The following is a 21,316-nucleotide window of genomic DNA, read 5'->3' on the forward strand; positions in this document are numbered from 1 at the left end:
ACTGCCATGACAACTGGACACAGACCGCAGCATCCGCTACTTGCGCACGCGCAGTTCATGTCCCGATCTGCGGTAAAGTATATGTTCGAACTGTGCCTGCATAACTGCTGCGGTGCATGATGGAATAGGAGAACAGACAAAACTGGTGATTATGTATGTAGATATTTACACTCTACTCAGAAAAAGTTAGATATTTGACTTTCGGGTGAAATTTCAGGATGATCCTTGCTGTTCTCTAACAATGAAATAGGGGGTTGAGCTATGATTCGCCCAATAAATGTCGAGGTTGAATTAAACTTGGTATTTAAACAGTCCTCCTCACCATGATGTTCACATTTTGACCATGAGACTAAGAATATTCCTAACAATTTACCAATAGTAGCTCTCCATTGCAAGGCTTCAAGCAGAATGTTCGCAAATGGAATTGGCCACGGAGGATAGAGTGTCCTAGAGTATCATCAGCAGGTTGCAAAAGGGATACAAAGAGACTGAGAGAGTCACCACAGAAAGGCATAGAAGTTGATGTTTTATGTCCACATCCCACAATGATTACCACTTCATTGTGAAAAATGCCCTTTAAAATCAGATGATGAATGCTACACAACTCCAAGCACATTTTAAGGGAGGTGAGAGGCACCAAGTGTCATGTCAAACCATTCAAATCCATTTAAATCAGTGTGGTCTCCGTGCTAGATGACCTACAAGGATACCTGACCATACCACCCGGTGCAAGTGTCATCATGTTGCTGGTAGGACCAGTGGGTCTCAGTGCTGTTTACTGATGAAAGTCAATTCACACTGAGCAGAAATGATGGCAGACAATGTTTGAGACGTCAAGAAGAGAACTATGCATTAGCCACTGTTAGCAGTTGAGCCTTTGGTGGTGGTCTTACAATGTGGGCAGGTGTCTGATCAAGACAGAACTACCCTATACTTTGTGAATGGTACAGTGACAAGCCTCTTCCACTTCGTCATTTATCCAGTCATTGTGCCTTTGCATGAACAACACAGGCCTAATTTCATCTTCATGAAGGACAATGCTCCAGTTCATCAAAAGTGTATCATTAGTGAATGACTGCTGGAGACTGGGGTACCTCAAGTGGAGTGGCCTGCACTTTTATCCAGATCTGAATCCCATAAAAAAAACTATATCAGCTGAGTTGTTGTATAGAGGCTTGTAACTCTGTACCCCAGAACCTCAATGACCTGAGGACTACCCTTTCATGAAGAGTGAGATGCCATGCCTCAGTAGATAATCAATCCACTTGTGAACAGCAGAAGACGTTGTCAGCTATAATCGATGCTCAAGGCCACATGACAGGTTATTGAGACATTGACATTTTGGGAGGTTATACCCACCACTGTTGTTTTACCTTTCGTTTCAATAAATTGTTTGAGATGAGGAAATCTCCATTGCATGCTTCTACTTAAATATCCTACTTTCATAAACTTTTTTCATAAAATTCATCCGAAAGCCAAGTCTCCCTAATATTTTATGAGTAGTGTGTGCGTGTGTGTGTGTGTGTGTGTGTGTGTGTGTATGCAAATGCCTTGAGAAAGTATCTATCCCTTAAAACAGAAACAATTGTATTTTTTTGAAATTTTCAGTGATCAACCAAGTAGCAAGTATTTGTGAAGCATAGAGGAAGTGATTCGTGGTTTTATATATTTTTTTTTATTATTCAGCCCCCTGTGGTGTCATGCATTAATAAATAATACCTAAATAAAATCCTGAGTGACCACTCACCTCCAGAAGTCACCTAATTGGTAATTTGAATCTACATGTCTGTAATTTATTCTCTATATAACTGCAGCAATTCTATGAAGGCTTCAGACATTTCTTTGAGAATATTAGGGATCAAACAGCACCATGAAAACCAAGAAATGCACCAGACAGATCAGGGATTAAGTTGTGTAAAACAGGGTTTAGTTATTTAAAAGAAAAAAGTGAAAAACCCGTATTTTTCATTTTAGAAGATGCACCAAATTATAAGACACACCCCAAATTTAGAGTTAAAAAATGGTAAATGGTAAAAAAATAAAAAATAAAAATATGGGGTCTGTTTTATAATACGGTGGAGTCTTACAGGAGTGGGGCGGCAGCAGTGGTCACAGGAGTCAGCGGTGGTGGTGGAGCAGGTCAATGCTGCGGGTGGTGCAGAGGGTGGCCCAGATGCTCACTGCGGCTCTGTGCTGCGGCAGCGGGTGCTGCTGTTTGCTGAGGCGGCCGGTGCTGCTGTGTGCTGATGCTCACTGCGGGCAGAGAGGCACTAGCCATTCTGAAGAGGTCGGCGGTGTGGGCTTCAATGAAGAGGCGGCCAGAGTCAACACTTGTACAGATGAGAGCTTGAGCCAAGAGCTTCATCTACGCAGGCTCTGACTCTGTGCTATTATTTGAAGAACTTACCGCTGACATCTTCAGAATGGCCCGTGCCTCATTGCCTGCCGTACAGAGCCTTGTCGCCCGCCCGCCACACAGACTTGCCGCACAGAGCCACGCCGCCCGCACAATGCACAAAGCAGCGCTGCAGAGAGCAGCGCCTGCAGCACAGCATTGCCCATGCCTCCTGTGACCTCTCTCCACCATCCCCCATTAAGCTACATTCAGATTTTAAGACACACCCCTCATTTTCCTCCTAAATTTTTGGGAGAAAAGTGCATCTTATAATCTGAAAAATACGGTACCGTAAGTTCTAAACATCTCGCGGACCACTGTTCAATACATTATGCAAAAATGGAAGGATTATGTCACAACTGCAAACCTACCAAAGCAAGGTTGTCCACCTAAACTGATATACCCTGCTCCAGAGGCCATTGGTAACTCTGGAGCAGTTCCAGAAGTCCACAGCTCTGGTGAAGGAATCTGTCCACTGGACAACTGTAAAGGCCCCATTACATGCAACGACATCGCTAACGAGATGTCGTTGGGGTCACGGAATTCGTGACGCACATCTGGCCTCATTAGCGATGGCGTGTGACACATACAAGCGACCGCTAACGATGTAAAATACTCACCAAATTGTTGAGTGTTGACACGTCGTCTATTTCCCAAATGTCGTCGCTCGTGCAGGACGCAGGTTGTTCATAGTTCCTGAGGCAGCACACATCGCTATGTGTGACACCCCAGGAATGACGAGCAACACCGTACCTGCGTCCTGCTGGCAGATAGGTGGGCGTGACTTTCTGCGGCTGCTCTCTGCCCTTCCGCTTCTATTGGATGCCTGCCGTGTGACGTCGCTGTGATGCCGCATGAAAAGCCCCCCTTAGAAAAGAGGCTGTGCGCCGGCTAGCAAACAGCCTCTTTTCTAAGGGGACGGTTCGTGTGGCGTCACAGTGACGTCGCTAGGAAGGTAAGTATGTGTGACTGCTCCCAGCGATATTGTGCGCCACGGGCAGTGATTTGCCCGTGACTCACAAACGACGGGCGCGGGTGCTTTCACTGCGTGTAAAGCCCCTTTAGTTGTATACTTCACAAGTCTGGCCTTTATGGAAGAGTGGCAAGAAGAAAATAATTTTTGAAAGTGAGTCATGAGAAGTACTGTTTGCATAAAGCCATGTAAGAGACACAGCTGCCATGTAGAAGAAGGTGCCCTGGTTGGTCAGATGAGACCAAAGTAGAACCTTTTTGGACTAAATGCAAAATGTATGGCGGCAAACTAACATTGAACATCATCTTGAAAACCCCATCACCACTGTCACACATGGTGGTGGCAGCATCCTGCTGTGAGGAGGTTTTTCTACAGCAGAGACTGGGAAGTTTGTCAGAGTTGATGGGAAGATGGATGGAGCTAAATACAGAGCAATCCTGGAGGAAACCTGTTAGAGGCTGGAAAAGACGTGAGACTGGGGCGTAGGTTCACCTTCCAGCAGGATAACTGCTCTAAACAATTGACCAGTGGTAAAACAGAATGGCTTAAAGCGGGCTTTACACGCTACGAGATCGCTACAGCGATCTCGTTGGGGTCACGGATTTTGTTATGCACATCCGGCCACTGTAGCGATCTCGTTGTGTGTGAATCCTAGGAGCAATTTTGGATCGTTGCAAAAACGTCCAAAATCGCTCCTCGTTGACATGGGGGTCCATTCTCAATTATCGCTGCTGTCGCGTGGGTGAAGTTGTTCCTCGTCCCTGCGGCAGCAGACATTGCTACGTGTGACGCCGCCGGAACGAGGAACCTCTCCTTACCTGCCACACGCCAGCAATGAGGAAGGAAGGAGGTGGGCGGGATGTTCGTCCCGCTCATTTCCGCCTCTCCGCTTTGATTGGCCGGCCGCTTAGTGACGTCGTGGTGACGTCGCTGTGATGCTGAATGTCCCTCCTCCTTGAGGGAGGGATTGTTCGGCAGTCACAGCGACGCCACCGACCAGGTAAGTGCGTGTGACGCTGCCGTAGCGACAATGGTCGCTGCGGCAGCAATCACCAAATATCGGCATAATGATAGCAGTGGGTGCTATCACGCTCGCCATCGCTAGCATCGGCTAGCGATGTCGCAGCGTGTAAAGCCTGCTTTAATCAAAGCATATTGCTGTGTGTGAATTGTACAGTTACGGTCCAGACCTAAATCCCATTGAGACAAATTGCTGCTCACAGACGTTCTCCATCCAATCTTGCTGAGCTAGAGCTATGTTGCAAAGAAGAATGGGCAAAATTTCAGCCTCTAGATGTGCAGAGCTACTAGAGACATATCCCAAAAGACTTGCAGCAATAATTTCAGTGTTAAATATCACTTTCAATCTTTGACGGCAGCATTTAACGTGCGCCGGCAGGGGAAAATGCTGTTCTGACCCCTAATCGGCACAGCCGTTTCGCGATCACGGGATGTCGATGTGTTGTCATAACCGACAGGTGTCAGCAGTCAATACTGTGAAAACAAGCACATGGCTGGTGTTGATAGACTGTGATATAGGCCTCGGTTCCACTTGCGTTTTACATGGACGAGTGCAATCTGACAAAACATCAGATTGCACTCGTACCAATTTAAAACTATGCGGCAGTGTTCTTCTGCTGTTTTTTTTTTTTTTTTTCATTTTCATGCCATATCGGCGTGCAGACAGGCAGCAGAGATCACTCTCTCCCTCTTCTCTGCAGCTGTGATTTTTACCATATTAAAAATCAAGAAATAAAAAAATATTAAAAATACATATTTATGGTATTGCTACAATCGTAAAAGTTCGAGCTATTAAAATATAAAACAAATTAATTTGATTAATCAATGGTGTAACGAGAGAAAAAAATCAAAATGCCAGAATTGCAGTTTTTTTTGGCTGCTGCAACAACCAAAACTAATTTTTAATAACAGGAAATCAAACATTGTATATAGCCTAAAATAATCAATAAAAAACATCTCTGGGCGCAGAAAAACAAGGTCTCACAAAGCTTCACATCTTAAAAATTGTAAATGTTACGGTTCTCAGTAAGTCATAACACAAGCAAGATGGTTTTTTTTTCCAACATTTCAGATTTTTTTTTCACTCCTTGAATTAAAAACTATACAGTGGGGAAAAGTATTTAGTCAGCCACCAATTGTGCAAGTTCTCCCACTTAAAAAGATGAAAAAGCCTGTAATTGACATCATAGGTAGACCACAACTATGAGAGATAAATGAGAAAACAAATCCAGAAAATCACCTGGTTTGATTTGTCAAGAAAGACACCTGTCCACAACCTTAAACAGTCACACTACAAACTCCACTATGGTGAAGACCAAAGAACTGTTGAAGGACACCAGAAACAAATTTGTAGCCCTGCACCAGGCTGGGAAGACTGAATCTGCAATAGGCAAGCAGCTTGGTGTGATGAAATCAACTGTAGGAGCAATAAAAAGAAATGGAAGACATACAAGACCACTGATAATCTCCTTTGATCTGTGGCTCCACGCAAGATCACACCCCGTGGGGTCAAAATGATCACAAGAACGGTGAGCAAAAATCCAAGAACCACACGGGGGGACCTAGTGAATGAGCTGCATAGAGATGGGACCACCATTACAAAGGCTATAATCAGTAACACACTAAGCTACCAGGGACTCAGATTCTCCAGTGCCAGACATGTTCCCCTGCTTAAGCCAGTACATGTCTGGGCCCATCTGAAGTTTGCTAGAGAGCATTTGGATTATCCAGAAGAGTATTGTGAGAATGTCATATGGTCTGATGAAACCAAAGTTAAACTGTTTGGTAAAAACACAACTCATCGTGCTTGGAGGACACAGAATACTGAGTTGCATCCAAAGAACACCATACCTACTGTGAAGCATGGGGATGGCAACATCATGCTTTGTGGCTGTTTCTCTCCAAAGGGACCAGAACAACTGATCCATGTACATGAAAGAATGACTGGGGCCATGCATCATGAGATTTTGAGTGCAAACCTCCTTCCATCAGCAAGGGCATTGAAGATGAATCATGGCTGGGTCTTTCAGCATGATAATGATCCCAAGCACACACCAGGGCAACAAAGGAGTGGCTTCGTAAGAAGCTTATGAAGGTCCTGAAGTGGTCTAGTCAGTCTCCAGATCTCAACCCCATTGAAAACCTTTGGAGGGAGTTGAAAGTCCTTGTTGCCCAGTGACCGACCCAAAACATCTCTGCTCTAGAGGAGATCTGCATGGAGGAATGGGCCAACATACCACCAGCAGTGTGTGCCAACCTTGTGAAGACTTACAGAAAACGTTTGACCTCTGTCATTGTCAACAAAAGATATATAACAAAATATTGAGATGAACTTTTGTTATTGACCAAATACTTATTTTCCACCGTAATTTTAAAAAAAATCTTACCAAATCAGACAAGGTGATTTTCTGGATTTGTTTTCTCATTTTGTCTCTCATAGTTGTGATCTGCCTATTATGTCAATTACAGGCCTCTTTCATCTTTTTAAGTGGGAGAACTTGCACAATTGGTGGCTGAATAAATACTTTTTTCCCCATTGTATATGTTTTGTGTCTACTTAATCTTTCTTGCTTTCTATAGGGGAAAAATACACTGCAAAAATGCTTAAAGGGAACCAAACATCAGGATTTTCATGTATAAGGTGCAGCAGTACTGGCACTATCAGGCAGAGTGTGTACATACCATCAAGGGGCAGCTCGGGTGTTTAGGCAGTGAAATCCAACTTTATAAAGTTTGAAAAATGAAGCACTTTTTGATTGACGTGTGCACCACTCTCCTAATGTCCGGGCGGGTTATGCACGTGTATCCCCGGACCCCCCCCCCCTTCCCCGCCACCTGTTCCTCCCTCTCTCTGGTTGTATTCAAATTTCCCTCTTCAGAAACATGGCGCCGGAGTTGGCACCTGCGCATAGCGCTTATCTCCGGTGCCATGTTTCTGAAGCCGGCAGTAGCTAGTATTACCTGCAGCTACGATATCGCGCCGCCCCAGGACACCGTGACCGGGTCTCGCAGCACTGCCGTCATGGGGTTATGTGAGTCCATTGTGAACTTACCTCACCTGACCCCCGATGTCGCTGGCAGGCTGCTGTCGGCTTTTTCCTGTGGCGTCCCTGTGTTATAGGTGGCTGCTGTGCTGGCACGGTGTCCTGGGGTGGGATGATACCGTAGCTGCAGGTAATACTAGCTACTGCGGGCTTCAGAAACATGGCGCCGGAGATAAGCGCTATGCGCAGGTGCCAACTCCGGCGCCATGTTTCTGAAGAGAGAAATTTGAATACAACCAGAGAGAGGGAGGAACAGGCAGCGGGGATACACGTGCATAACCCGCCCGGACATTAGGAGAGAGGTGCACACGTCAATCAAAAAGTGCTTGATTTTTCAAACTTAATAAAGTTGGATTTCACTGCCTAAACACCCGAGCTGCCCCCTGATGTTATGTACACAATGTGCCTCATAGTGTCAGTACTGCACTGGCTGCACCTTATACATGAAAATCCTGATGTTTGGTTCCCTTTAAAGAGTTGACATGCTACAGTTTTCAGAAACTCAGCAGTTTTCCAATTCAGTCAAGAAAAAAAGATCTGCGTACGGGATTTCTGAAATCGTATAGCTTTTGCTGGTACAGTAAGGCTATGTGCGGACGTTAGCTATTTGGTGCAGAAATTTCTGCACCATTTCTGCATCTCTTGGCAGGAGAAATGCAGCTACAAGAATGCACTTTTTTTGCTGTGCATTTTTGATGCAGATTTTTCCCATCACTGGAATGCATGAAATCTGCAGCAAAAATGTTGCAAGAATTGGCATGTGACAGATTTAAATATGCCTCAAATTGCCAGTATAATATACTCAACGTTTTATACGTATGAGTCTTCAGGATCCTCATTCACTTTGCTGGTATCAAACCCCTTCAGGTTATGTGACAAATCAGCTCTCAAAGACGAATACAAAAAAAAACAATGATAAAAACTCAACATGTTGACAGCCTAAAAGCAGCTTTTAATTTGGAAAAAAAAAAGCACAACATGTGAACATAGCCTAAATTGGGATAATGCAGCCTTATCTATAAAGAAAACCATGTGTGAAAGATAACACTGGGGAACAAGAGAATTGGTGTCCTGGATATTTAGCATGTTTTTAGGTCAGTTCTGCCCTTATTTTCTTCCATCAGCTCTAGTTAATGAGATGTGAAATATTCTATGTTCAGTATATGCATACAACCAATCGAACACTATCAATTATGTCTATTAAACCTTATTTTTTTGCCTTCTTGATTATTAAATTCATATATGTAGATTTCTTTTTTTTATGAAGAATTTACATCACAAAATAAGAATTAAACATGCTTAAAAAGTTGTCATTGACTGTTCATTTACTGAGATACCTTGCAAAAGCAGCACTTAATTAATTATCTTCAGATATTTTTTTTTAGATATATGTGGCATATGTTCCCGGAGGAAGCACACACACCTCCTCCCTCATTTGTGAGCTGTCCACTATTGATTTGGTGCACACCCTTTTTTGCTATAGGTATTCCTGATCTCTGTTCTGACTTTATTTGGGTTACGCTCTATTTTGTTTGGGGTATTTTAGATAAACTTAGATTAATGATGAAGTTGTGTATTATGGACTAACTTACTAATTATGTCTGAGTTTCTGTTTTTGAAATATTGTCATAGCCATTTTAGCATTAACTGGTTAACTCTATCTGTATAGACACATACTCTGGTATATCTTGGGCATTTTGTTATTGTTTGCCCCTCGATTCAAACACTTAGGCCGGGGCCACACTGGGATCTACTGCTATCCTCGCATGACACTCTGCTCACGCTGGCAGCACAGCAGGAACCAAGTGTCATGCGAGTGTCACTGTGACTGAGGCCCGATCATGCGATCGGACCTCAGCTGCGGGGGGTGGGCCGGCTCTGCGGAGGGGTGGGCAGGCGCTGCGGAGGGGAGGGAGGGATTTATCTCCCTCTATCCTCCGTTGCCAGCTATTGCCATTCTCGTCCTGCACTCACGGTACACCTGTATACCGCGAGTGCAGTGCGATTTTTCTCTTGCCCCATAGACTTGAATGGGTCCGAGAGAAACAAACAAGATTCGCATTACAATCGTAGCATGCTGCGATTATTTTCTCGGTCCGATTAGGGCTGAGAAAATAATTGCTCATGGGTGCTGGGACATAGGCTAATATTAGTCTGAGTGGAATGCGATAAAACATCGCATTCCACTCGCTCCGATTTTCATGACTTGTGTCTTAGGTCTTTCAGGGCTCAATTAGATCCAGATCCTAATTATTGAGTTGAAAACTTTTTTTTTCTGCATGTGGTTCTTTTTTAACATGCATTAATATCTAATGTTCCTATTTCTAGAATATAGGACTTTTGAATATTTTTTTGTTGCCACATTTTTAATTTTATTGAAGCATTAGCTGAAAATGAAATGTGCTTATTGTGCAAAACCTTCTCTGTAAACCACAGTTTTGGTGTAAACTCTGTGGTCTTTCTTTAAGTTGTCTTGTTGGTGCGGGACTTTGTAGGTCGGGCTGTCTTTATTTATTCCTACTCTGGCTGCTTTCCTCCCCTTCTATTTAAATTTCCTACCGTAGCCACCATTATTATCATTATGCCCAATGTATGCGCAGTGCTATGTTCACGTTGTAATTGAATCATTCAATAAAATGGCGCCAGAGTCAGCTCATGCGCATACTGCGATCTTCGGCGCCATGTTATTGGACACTCTTTGCGAATATCATCTGAACCAAACTGGTGACTGGTGATGTTCGCAAAGACAGTGTCTTCATTAAAATGGAGCCGGAATTCGCAGTATGTGCACGCACTGACTCCGGTGTAATTTTATTTAAGATTTCAACTACAACTTGAATATAGCGTGTGCTTCTCCTTTATCCATTCCTGCCATGGCTGCTATCCTCACCTTTGTTTAAATTTTGCGCTGCGGTTGCCGCCATTATCACTATGGCCAGCACGTGCGCAGTGCTATGTTCACATTGTAGTTGAATCATTCAATAAAATGTCTCTAGTGCCATTTTCTTGAAGACACTGACTCTGTGAATATTATCTGAAACAAACTGGTGACTGGAGATATTTGCAAAGACAGTGTCTTCAATAAAATGGTGCCAGAGTTTGCAGTATGTATATACGCTGACTCTGCCGCCATTCTATTGAAGAATTCAATTACAACCTGAATATAGCACTGCCGACGCACCGGCTTGGTTTTGGACAGAAGGACTCATTCAGCATTACAGTCATATGAAAAAGTTTGGGCACCCCTATTAATGTTAACCTTTTTTCTTTATAACAATTTGGGTTTTTGCAACAGCTATTTCAGTTTCATATATCTAATAACTGATAGACTGAGTAATATTTCTGGATTGAAATGAGGTTTATTGTTCTAATAGAAAATGTGCAATCCGCATTTAAACAAAATTTTACCGGTGCAAAAGTATGGGCACCTCAACATTAAAAGTGACATTAATATTTTGTAGATCCTCCTTTTGCAAAAATAATAGCCTCTAATCGCTTCCTGTAGCTTTTAATGAGTTCCTGGATCCTGGATGAAGGTATATTTGACCATTCCTGTTTACAAAACAATTCCAGTTCAGTTAAGTTTGATAGTCGCCGAGCATGGACAGCACGCTTCAAATCATCCCACAGATTTTCAATGATATTCAGGTCTGGGGACTGGGATGGCCATTCCTGAACATTGTAATTGTTCCTCTGCATGAATGCCTGAGTAGATCTGGAGCGGTGTTTTGGATCATTGTCTTGCTGAAATATCCATCCCCTGCGTAACTTCAACTTCGTCACTGATTCTTGCACATTATTGTCAAGAATCTGCTGATACTGAGTTGAATCCATGCGACCCTCAACTTTAACAAGATTCCCGGTGCCGGCATTGGCCACACAGCCCCAAAGCATGATGGAACCTCCACCAAATTTTACTGTGGGTAGCAAGTGCTTTTCTTGGAATGCCATGTTTTTTTGTCTCCAAGCATAACGCCTTTTTGTATGACCAAACAACTCAATCTTTGTTTGATCAGTCCACAGGACCTTCTTCCAAAATGTAACTGGCTTGTCCAAATGTGATTTTGCATACCTCAGGCGACTCTGGGAGAGTGATGCGAAAGAAGCTGTTTCTGCAAGCACGCCACAAACAAACAGCTTCTCCTTGTGGAAAGTGCGCTGTATTGTTGACCGATGCACATTGACACCATCTGCAGCAAGATGATGCTGCAGGTCTTTGGAGGTGGTCTGTGGATTGTCCTTGACTGTTCTCACCATTCTTCTTCTCTGCCTTTCTGATATTTTTCTTGGCCTGCCACTTCTGGGCTTAACAAGAACTGTACCTGTGTTCTTCCATTTCCTTACTATGTTCCTCACAGTGGAAACTGACAGTTTAAATCTCTGAGACAACTTTTTGTATCCTACCCCTGAACAACTATGTTGAATAATCTTTGTTTTCAAATCATTTGAGAGTTGTTTTGAGGAGCCCATGATGCCACTCTTCATAGGAGATTCAAATAGGATAACAACTTGCAAGTGGTCACCTTAAATACATTTTCTCATGATTGGATACACCTGCCTATGAAGTTCAAAGCTCAATGAGGTTACAAAACCAATTTAGTGCTTTAGTAAGGCAGTAAAAAGTAGTTAGGAGTGTTCAAATCAAGAAATTGATAAGGGTGCCCATACTTTTGCACCGGTCAAATTTTGTTTAAATGCGGATTGCACATTTTCTGTTAGTACAATAAACCTCAATTCAATCCAGAAATATTACTCAGCCCATCAGTTATTAGATATATGAAACTGAAATAGCTGTTGTTAACATCAACCCCTTCACGACCGGCCTTTTTTATTTTTCAGTCAATATGGTCATGTGAGGGCTCATTTTTTGCGGAACAAGCTGTACTTTTAAATGAAAACATCGGTTTTACCATATAGTGTACTGGAAAATGGCAAAAAAATTCCAAATGCAGAAAAATTGCAAAAAAAGTGCGATAGCACTATTGTTTTTGAGATATATTTTATTCACTGTGTTCACTGTATGGTAAAACTGATGTGTGGGTGTGATGCCTCAGGTCAGTGCGAGTTCGTAGATACCAAACATGTATAGGTTTACTTTTATATAAGGGGTTAAAAAAAATCGGAAGTTTGTCCAAAAAAAGTGGCGCACGTTTTACACTGTATTCCGTGACCCGTAGCGTTCTCATTTTTCGGGATCTATGGCTCAGTGATGGCTTATTTTTTGCGTCTCGAGCTGACGTTTTTAACGGTGCCCTTTTTGCGCAGATGCTACGTTTTGATCGCCTCATTGCATTTGCGCAAAAGTTGTGGCAACAAAAAAAGTCGTTTTGGCGTTTGTAATTTTTTTGCCGCTACGCCGTATACTGACCAGATTAATTTTTATATTTTGATCGGGCGTTTCTGAACGTGGCGATGCCAAATGTGTGTATATTTTTTATTTTTTTAACCCTTTAAATTTCAATGGGGCGAATGGGGGGTGATTTGAACTTTTAGGGTTTTTTTTAAATTTTTTTTAAAACTTTTTTTTTTTTTTTTTTACTTTTTTTATTTTACTAGCCCCTCTAGGGAGCTATTGTGATCAGCAGTCCGATCGCTCTGCACTATCTGCTGATCACAGCTACATAGCTGTAAACAGCAGATACGCTCACTTTCTTTTTCACTGTGCCGCGGGCACAGCGAAAGTGAAAGCAATTCATGTGTAGTACAGGAGTCATCAAATGACCCTGTGCTACCATGACAACTACCGGACGTCATGTGATCACGTCACGTGACTTCCGGTATCGGGCGGTAAGTAAAGGTTTACCGCGATCGCGCTTATAATGGCGCTGTCACATATTGACAGCGCCATTTAAGGGGTTAAACGGCACGAGCAGATAACGATTCTGCTCGTGCCTAGCAGGCACACATCTCAGCTGTGAAAATCAGCTGAGATGTGCGCCGATCGCAGCATGCTGCCGCCGGCAGACCGCGGGCAGTAGCGTTATGACCGCTAGGACGTAATTTTACGGCACGCGGTCGTTAAGGGGTTAATAGGGGTGCCCAAACTTTTTCATATGACTGTATATAGTGAATAGATAGAAGATTACTGGTTACACTTGATAAGGGTCTAGTTGTCCATTGCAACCAAGTAGAGCTCAGCTTTCACTTTACCCGCTTCAATGCTGAAAGCTGCACTCTAGTTGCTGTAGGCAACCAGAACGATCTTACTGGGAGGCATAAATGAGGCCCCAGTTACTTCTGCAGTGGCAATAGGCACAAAGTACGTTCTTACTGGGCGGCAATTTTCATAAATGAGGCCCCAGTTACTTCTGCAGCAGTGGCTATATACAACCAGTATGATCTTACTGGGAGGCAATTCTCATAAAACGAGGCCCCAGTTACTTCTGCAGTGGCAATAGGCAACCATTACAATTTTACTGGGAGGCAATTTTCATAAATGAGGCCCCAGTTACTTCTGCAGTGGCAATAGGCAACCATTACAATTTTACTGGGAGGCAATTTTCATAAATGAGGCCCCAGTTACTTCTGCAGCAAAGGCTATATATAACCAGTATGATCTTATTGGGAGGCAATTTTCATAAATGAGGCCCCAGTTACTTCTGCAGTGGCAATAGGCAACCATTACAATTTTACTGGGAGGCAATTTTCATAAATGAGGCCCCAGTTACTTCTGCAGTGGCTAACCATTTTTTTTTTTTATTTTTTTTTTTTTTAAATCGGCCCTTTGGCCAATCAAATGGTTTGATTCCGGCTTCGGACAGAAGGACGCGTTCAGCATTATATAGTGAATATAATATTACACGGATCGTTTTCTTTATATATTTGTAGCTACAATAACAAACTGAATCTGCGACGGTGGCAAAAGTATCAGACTACTAAAAATGTGTTAGTTCAGTCTGTAACTAGTCCTCCAATTTACACATTTCAAGTAATATTGCCTTATTAAGTTGTTTGTTTTTTACTGAAGATTCATAATTTCCTTCTATATTAGTTGCCTCATGTGATTTCATAGTGGCCCGATGGGAATAATGTGTGTTTTTGTTTTCTCAAGGAGCTCATCCTGGAGATGACAATTCATCCTCCTAATTATACACTTAGAATTGATTTGCTTATTTAGGAACTAATTCGGGGAGGATTATCACACTGCACCCTCATTAGCCATTGCTGGTACTCGCCACCAGTGTATCGCTGTTCTGATGATCCAAGAGGGAAGAAAAATTGGAGTGATGTGATGTTTTCGCTGCTTCTTTAAGGCACTTCTGCATGGGGCATGTGAACAACCATACTTGACCTTGTGTCCACCGATCAAACCGCAAATAGGGAAAAAATTTTGTGCAGTGATGGGTTGCATTTCTTTTTATGTCGGGTCAGATGGACGGATTTTGGGCTTGGCGAATTCCAGAAGATCTATTACCTGCATGACTGCATTGTGCCACCTGTTCATTTTAGTAGTCTGAGCCCTTCCACTAAAGGGAAATCTTAGTGAATCCACAGACATGTTGGACAATTGTAGCTTTCAGTTATGTGAGAACAGTTTGGGGAAGGTCCTTTTCTGTTCAAGCATGACTGTTTTCCAGTGCACAAAGCAAGCTTCATGACTGTATGGTTGGGGGAGCTTGTTTTGGAATGACATGACCAGCCACACAGTTCTGACTTCAATGCCAACGAACACCCTTGGCATGACTTAGAACAGTGCTGGTAGTCTGTCCCTTCCTCCAACATCAGTATCTGACCCGCAGACACCTTCCAAAATTGTGTAGAAAACCTTCCCAGATTAGAGTAAGCTGTTATAACTAAGGGGGAACAACTCCATATTCATGCCTCTGGATGTAGACTAAGGTCATAAGTAGAGATGAGCAATGTTCGATTCGCCAATTTCAAATTCGACTGATTTTGGGCGGTATTTGAGTCATTCGACGAACTCAAACGATTTGCTTCAAGTTCGGCCGATCGAGTTACCGTTCGATAACGGTTCGATTACCAAAAGCGTGGCTTTTCACAGTAAGGCTATGTGCGCACGTTGTGTATTTGCATGCGTCCTGCGTCCCCAGCACAATCCCTCTCTTTCTTACTCACCGATCAGCTGCATGGCTGTCACAAAGCTGTGGCGGCTTTTCCTCTTTTGAAAATGGCTGCTGCTTATTATTCAATCTGGTATTCCCTGCTTTCCCAGCCCACCGGCGCCCATGATTGGTTGCAGTCAGACATGCCCCCACGCTGAATGACCGCTGTCTCACTGCAACCAATCACAGCCGCCGGCGGGCGGGTCTATATCGTGCAGATAAATAAATAAATAATTAAAAAAAAAACCAAAACCTGCGGTTCCCCCGAATTTTGATACCAACCAAGATAAAGCCACACGGCTGGAGGCTGGTATTGTCAGGATGGGGAGCGCCACGTTATGGGGAGCCCACCGCCCTAACAATATCAGCCAGAAGCCGCCTGGAATTGCCGCATCCATTAGATGCGACAGTCTTGGGACTCTACCCGGCTCATCCCGAATTGCCCTGGTGCGGTGCCAATCGGGGTAATAAGGTTAGGTTAATCATGACAGGCGTCTCCCCGAGATACCTTCCATGATTAACGTGTAAGTGAAAGTAAATAAACACACACAACGAAAAATCCTTTATTTGGAATAAAAGACAACCCCCCCCCCCTCATTTACCTCTTTATTAATCCCCAAACACCCATCCAGGTCCGAAGTAATCCACACGACGCTTTCAGCTCTGCTACATGAAGCTGACAGGGAGCGCCGTAGAGCACGAGCGCTCTGTGTCAGCTCCACGCAGCAACTGAAGTGAGCCGCGCTGTCACCGGAGACTTCACTCAGGTAGTGCCTGCGTGTGATCTCACTCTTTTTCACTCTTTTTCTCTCTTTCTTTCTCTCTCTCTTTTTCTCTTTTTCTCTTTCTCTCTCTCTTCTTTCTTTCTCTCTCACTCTTTTTCTCTTTCTCCCTCTTTCTCTTTCTCTCTTTTTCTTTTTCCCTCTTTCTCTCTCTCTTTCTCTCTTTTTCTCTCTTTCTCTCATTCTCTCTCTCTCTTTCTCCTTCTCTTTCTCTTTTTCTCTCTTTTTTCTCTCTTTTTCTCTCTTTTTCTCTCTTTTTCTCTCTTTTTCTCTCTTTTTCTCTCTTTTTCTCTCTTTCTCTCCTCTTTGTAGCTGAATAATCCACTTCTGGATTCTCTACTGCAATACAGAGGTCCAGATTACCAAATCTTCCTATGCTTTTCATTACAGGCAGTGGCTCAATGGGTAGAGCTGCCGCCTATGGAGAATTAGTTCATGAGTTTGAGTCCCGGTAAAGAATTTAATTTATTTATAATTTTAAATTATAATTATTATTTATTTATAATTATAATTTAATTTAATTATGCACTGAGGGGAGGAGCCGGACATCAGCTGTGAGCTGCGGGACACACCTCTAAAATCGGCGCAGTTCACTGAATGAGGCTGCATTGCTCTCTCTTCTCTCTCCTCTCTCTCTTCTCTATCTTCTCTCTCTCTCTCATCTCTCTCTTCTTTTTCTTCTCTCTTCTCTCTCTCTCTCATCTCTCTCTTCTTCTCTCTTCTCTCTTCTCTCTCTTCTCTCTCTCTCTTCTCTCTCTCTTCTCTCCTCTCTTCTCTCTTCCCTCTTCTCTCTTCTTTTTTCTCTCTCCTCTTTTTTTCTCTCTCCTCTTTTTTTCTCTCTCCTCTTTTTTTCTCTCTCCTCTTTTTTTCTCTCTCCTCTTTTTTTCTCTCTCCTCTTTTTTTTCTTTCTCCTCTTTTTTTTCTTTCTCCTCTTTTTTTCTCTTTTTTTTTTTTCTCTCTCCTTTTTTTTTTTTTGTCTCCTCTTTTCTCTCTCAGACCTGGCGATGATCAGCTGATGCGGTCACCTGACGGAATCCGCTGACACTATAAGTTGAGCGGTGAGGCCGGCTTTTTACCACCCGGCCGGCTAAAATATCAACTGCTGCTGTCGGACATCCACTAGTGTACGTAGGAGAGCAGAAAGCAGCTGCAGAACTACAAGGCTCAGCATGCTGCATCCAGGACTGTATGCTGGAGGGAGGGAGAGGGGGAGCAGAACTACAAGGCTCAGCATGCTCCATTCACTAGTGTATGCAGGAGAGGAGACAGCAGCTGCAGAACTACAAGGCTCAGCATACTCCATCCAGGACTGTATGCAGGAGTTTTTTGCCCACCAAAAAAATGACGTGGGCTTCGCTATATTTTTGTATGCTAACCAGGTACAGCAGACAGCAGGCCGGTACAGCTGCCAGCAAACCCCAGCTGCCTATTTGGACCCGGCTGGGAACTAAAAATATAGGGAAGCACATTTTTTAATTATTTCATGAATTTCATGAAATAATTTAAAAAAAAAAAAAAACCCGACATGGGCTTCGCCCCATTTTTGTGTCCAGCCAGATACAACTAGGCAGCTGGGAATTGGAAACCGCAGCACAGGTTGGCCCGAGCTTTCTGGGCACCTCTGCTGCGAATTGCTGTCCGCAGCCGCCCCAGAAAATGGCGCTTTCATAGAAGCGCCATCATCTGGCGCTGTATCCAACTCTTCCAGCAGCCCTGATGCCGGGTGGCTTGCTGGGTAATAAAGGGTTAATACTAGCTTTGTTTTACTTGCTAGTATTAAGCCAGAGATTCTTAATGTCAGGCAAGTTTGACCCGGCCATTAAGAATCTCCAATAAAGGGTTAAAAAAAAAACCACACAGAGAAAAAATACTTTAATAGAAATAAATACACAGACACAGACTCCATGTTTATTACTCCTTCTCACCACTCCACAATCCTGGTCTTCTGTCTTCTTTCTCCTTCAACCCATGCAGCTCTGCTACATCAGACAGCACTGCATGGGAGGAAGACGCTGCTGCTCCCGTGCAGTCTAATCACTCGGTGAGTGAGCAGAGGCTGCGGGTTGTAAGCAGTGACGTCACCACTGCCACAGTTGCTATAGTAATCTGACAGGCGGATTACTATAGCAACGGTGATCTCTGATCACCTGATTCTCGGTGCCGCTATTCATTGGCTGTGGCATCCAGTTCCTGCATGTGGGCTGACTCTGTAAAGAGCGCCGACATGCAGGAACGGGGAGCCAAGCATGTGCCCAAGCATCTCGCCGGTACACAGAGATGCTCAAACGAGCACCGCGTACTGGAGAGATGTACTGACAGGACCTAGCATGACGTCTAGCCATGTGACCAGTTTGTAGCCAATGAGATAATAGACATGTGACTGGTCACATGCTATGACAACGTCACGGAAGGTCCAATCATCAGTGCTGGATACCGGGAGGGCGCAGCGATGATCGGAAGAAAAAGCGTCGGGAGACAGAGTACAGGACACGTCGCGGGGACCTGTAAACATAATGGCAATGTTTATTAACTGTATGTGTACATGTATAATGTGTTTGTATGTGTTTGTGTTTGCCTGCCATTGTTTTCAATGGGGTTCGAAGGTGTTCGTCGAACGTTCGCCGAACAAACCCGCCGTTCGACAAACCGAACTCGAACACTAGGGGGGTGGCTCAACACTAGTTATAAACACTTCTGTAGGTGTGATGTGTAGGAGCAGTAATACTTTTGTCCATATAGTATATGTGTTTTAATTTTTTAAGTACTAAGATGTCCATAGCCATTAATGGCCAAATATAGCCATGGGACATTAAATGAAAATATCAAACAGACGCATATTCACTTAATATCACCCCACTCATGGCCCCGTTGGCCGTGAAAGTGATGGTGACACTGTTCTCCTGTCTCACAAACACTGAGATCTGTGATTAGCTGCAGCGGTTAGGTGATCAGAATTGCGCATCATCATTAAAACATCTGATGACACCCTGCTCTAGTCACCTGACTGCAGCATCTGATCAGAATGTCCTGTGGTCCTGTGACAGAAGAACAGTGCTTTAATTTCTTTCGGTGCCGCTACAGACCACAGGGAGGGGACGCTGCACTGTATGCAGCTGGTGTGACAACAGGGAAGAATACCTCAGTATGTTATTTTCATTCCATTCTTGCCTCTCGTATAGCTTTTTTTTTACAGCATAGACAATCTCTTTAAGTGTATATTTAAAGTCATGGAGAAGTGTTCAGCTTTACATTATTGGAGATAATCTTGTTTGCCTTTATTTGACATTACAGGATCATGCCTTTAGAACCTGATAAATCACAGTCTGCAGAAGAATCATCCGATGAGCCCAGCAGAGCTGGCCGCAGCAACAGCGTAAATACCTCAGAGGAATCTGTGCGGAAGAGAATCCGTCAAAGTACCCCAAGTCCACACAGAGAGAACATCCCACAGGGTCAGTGTTACTTTTCTTCCAACGAAGGCCAAGTATAAATAAATAATTTTCTTTATATAGGGCCAACATATTCCACAGCACTTTACAATTAAGCGATGACATGCACAGACACTTAAAACAAAACACCTACTTTTACTAAAGGAATGAGGGCCCTGGTCACAAGCTTACAATATATAAGGAAATAGGGGAGGCACAATAGGTAGTTATGTACTTGTTATGTATTGTCCAGACATCAATAAAATCAGTATAAAATCAATGAACTTTAACACCTAACTAACCTATGACATACTGGTACATCCTAGGTCTTTTCCCTTTCCTTACACATGTCGGCTGATCTGATCAGCTGCCATGTGCGTCTTACAGCCAGTGGTGTATTGGAGACCCGTCCTCAGCTGTTAACGAGTTAAATCCCGCTGTCAATCTTTGACATCGGGATTTAATATGCACCAGCAAGGTGCGCATCATTCCCCATTCCCATCTGTGATGTCATCGTGGGGCCCCAATAGGTTGTCATCCAGGGGTCAGCTGATATGTCTTTGATGACGAACATCCTGTGAACACCTGCTGCAAGCCAGCATTCATAGGAGATTGTGACTTCTGCTGTACAGTGCAGTGCTGATGCACCAATTAGTGCAGCACAAGCTGTCAGACGATTGCAGCTTCAAGTCTCCTAAAAGAACTAGTAAAAATAATAAAAAGTGGAAAAAACGTTTTAAAAAATAAAAAAACACAAGTTAAAATCACCCCCTTTTGCCCAGTGAATATAAAAAAACCCCACAAAAACAAATACATATTTGGTATCGCTGCTTTCAGAAATGTTCGATCCAGGGCTGTGGAGTCGGTAAACCAAACCTCTGACTCAGACTCCTCAATTTCCCTGATTTTGAATCCATGACTCCGACTCCCTCATAAAGTTGAAACCAGAAGTTTCCATCCGCTCTCTATAAAGACACATCTGCATGTTTTTCTCACTATCTGGCATGAAATCAGAATAATTGCTCTCTATAAAGAAACATCTGCATGTTTTTCTCACTATTTGGCATGAAATCAGAATAATCATTTCCCGTTTTAAGGTCAGTTAGGAACCAAAATTATTTAGATTTGCCAGTTGCCAGAATAATGAGAGAATGTTTTAAGACATTTTTATTACGTTCTGCAAATTCAAAAGTTTCCATCCATTTCATTACTGTGTTATTGCCCTTACATTTTAGGACTTGGGTCAGATGTTTTGGATCTCTTTCCATAAGCTTCTCACAAAAGCTTGTGGGAATTTGGGCCCATTCCTCCTGACAGAACTAATGCAACTGAGCCATGCTTGTAGGTAGCCTTGCTCGCATCGGCCTTTTTAGCTTTGCCCATAAATGTTCAATAGGATTGAGATAATATATAATGTTTATTCACTTATATACCGCTATTAATTCCATACATCCGCAATCAGGGATTTGTGATGGCCGCTCCAAAACATTGACTGTTATCCTTAAGCCATTTTGTATCCAGTTTGGCAGCATGCTTCGGTTCATTGTCATTTGGAAGACCCATTTCTGTCCAAACTTTAAGTTCCTGGCTGATGTCTTGAAATGTTGTTTC

The 21,316-nt window shown here is 43.2% G+C and overlaps 1 protein-coding gene across 4 annotated transcripts in view; it reads left to right on the top strand.

Moving 5' to 3' along the window:
- The window catches only part of TCP11L1 (t-complex 11 like 1), a 310,856-nt gene that overhangs the window by 100,277 nt on the left and 189,263 nt on the right, over positions 1 to 21,316 (top strand). For all 4 annotated transcript variants that reach the window (XM_075325608.1, XM_075325606.1, XM_075325607.1 and 1 more), the window contains one exon: positions 19,569 to 19,729. In XM_075325608.1, coding sequence (XP_075181723.1) covers positions 19,573 to 19,729 — 157 coding nt within the window. In that variant the 5' untranslated portion in view covers positions 19,569 to 19,572. The remainder of the gene's footprint in view (positions 1 to 19,568; positions 19,730 to 21,316) is intronic.

This window comes from Anomaloglossus baeobatrachus, chromosome 10 (genome assembly GCF_048569485.1).
Source record: "Anomaloglossus baeobatrachus isolate aAnoBae1 chromosome 10, aAnoBae1.hap1, whole genome shotgun sequence".
NCBI classification, from domain to species: domain Eukaryota; kingdom Metazoa; phylum Chordata; class Amphibia; order Anura; family Aromobatidae; genus Anomaloglossus; species Anomaloglossus baeobatrachus.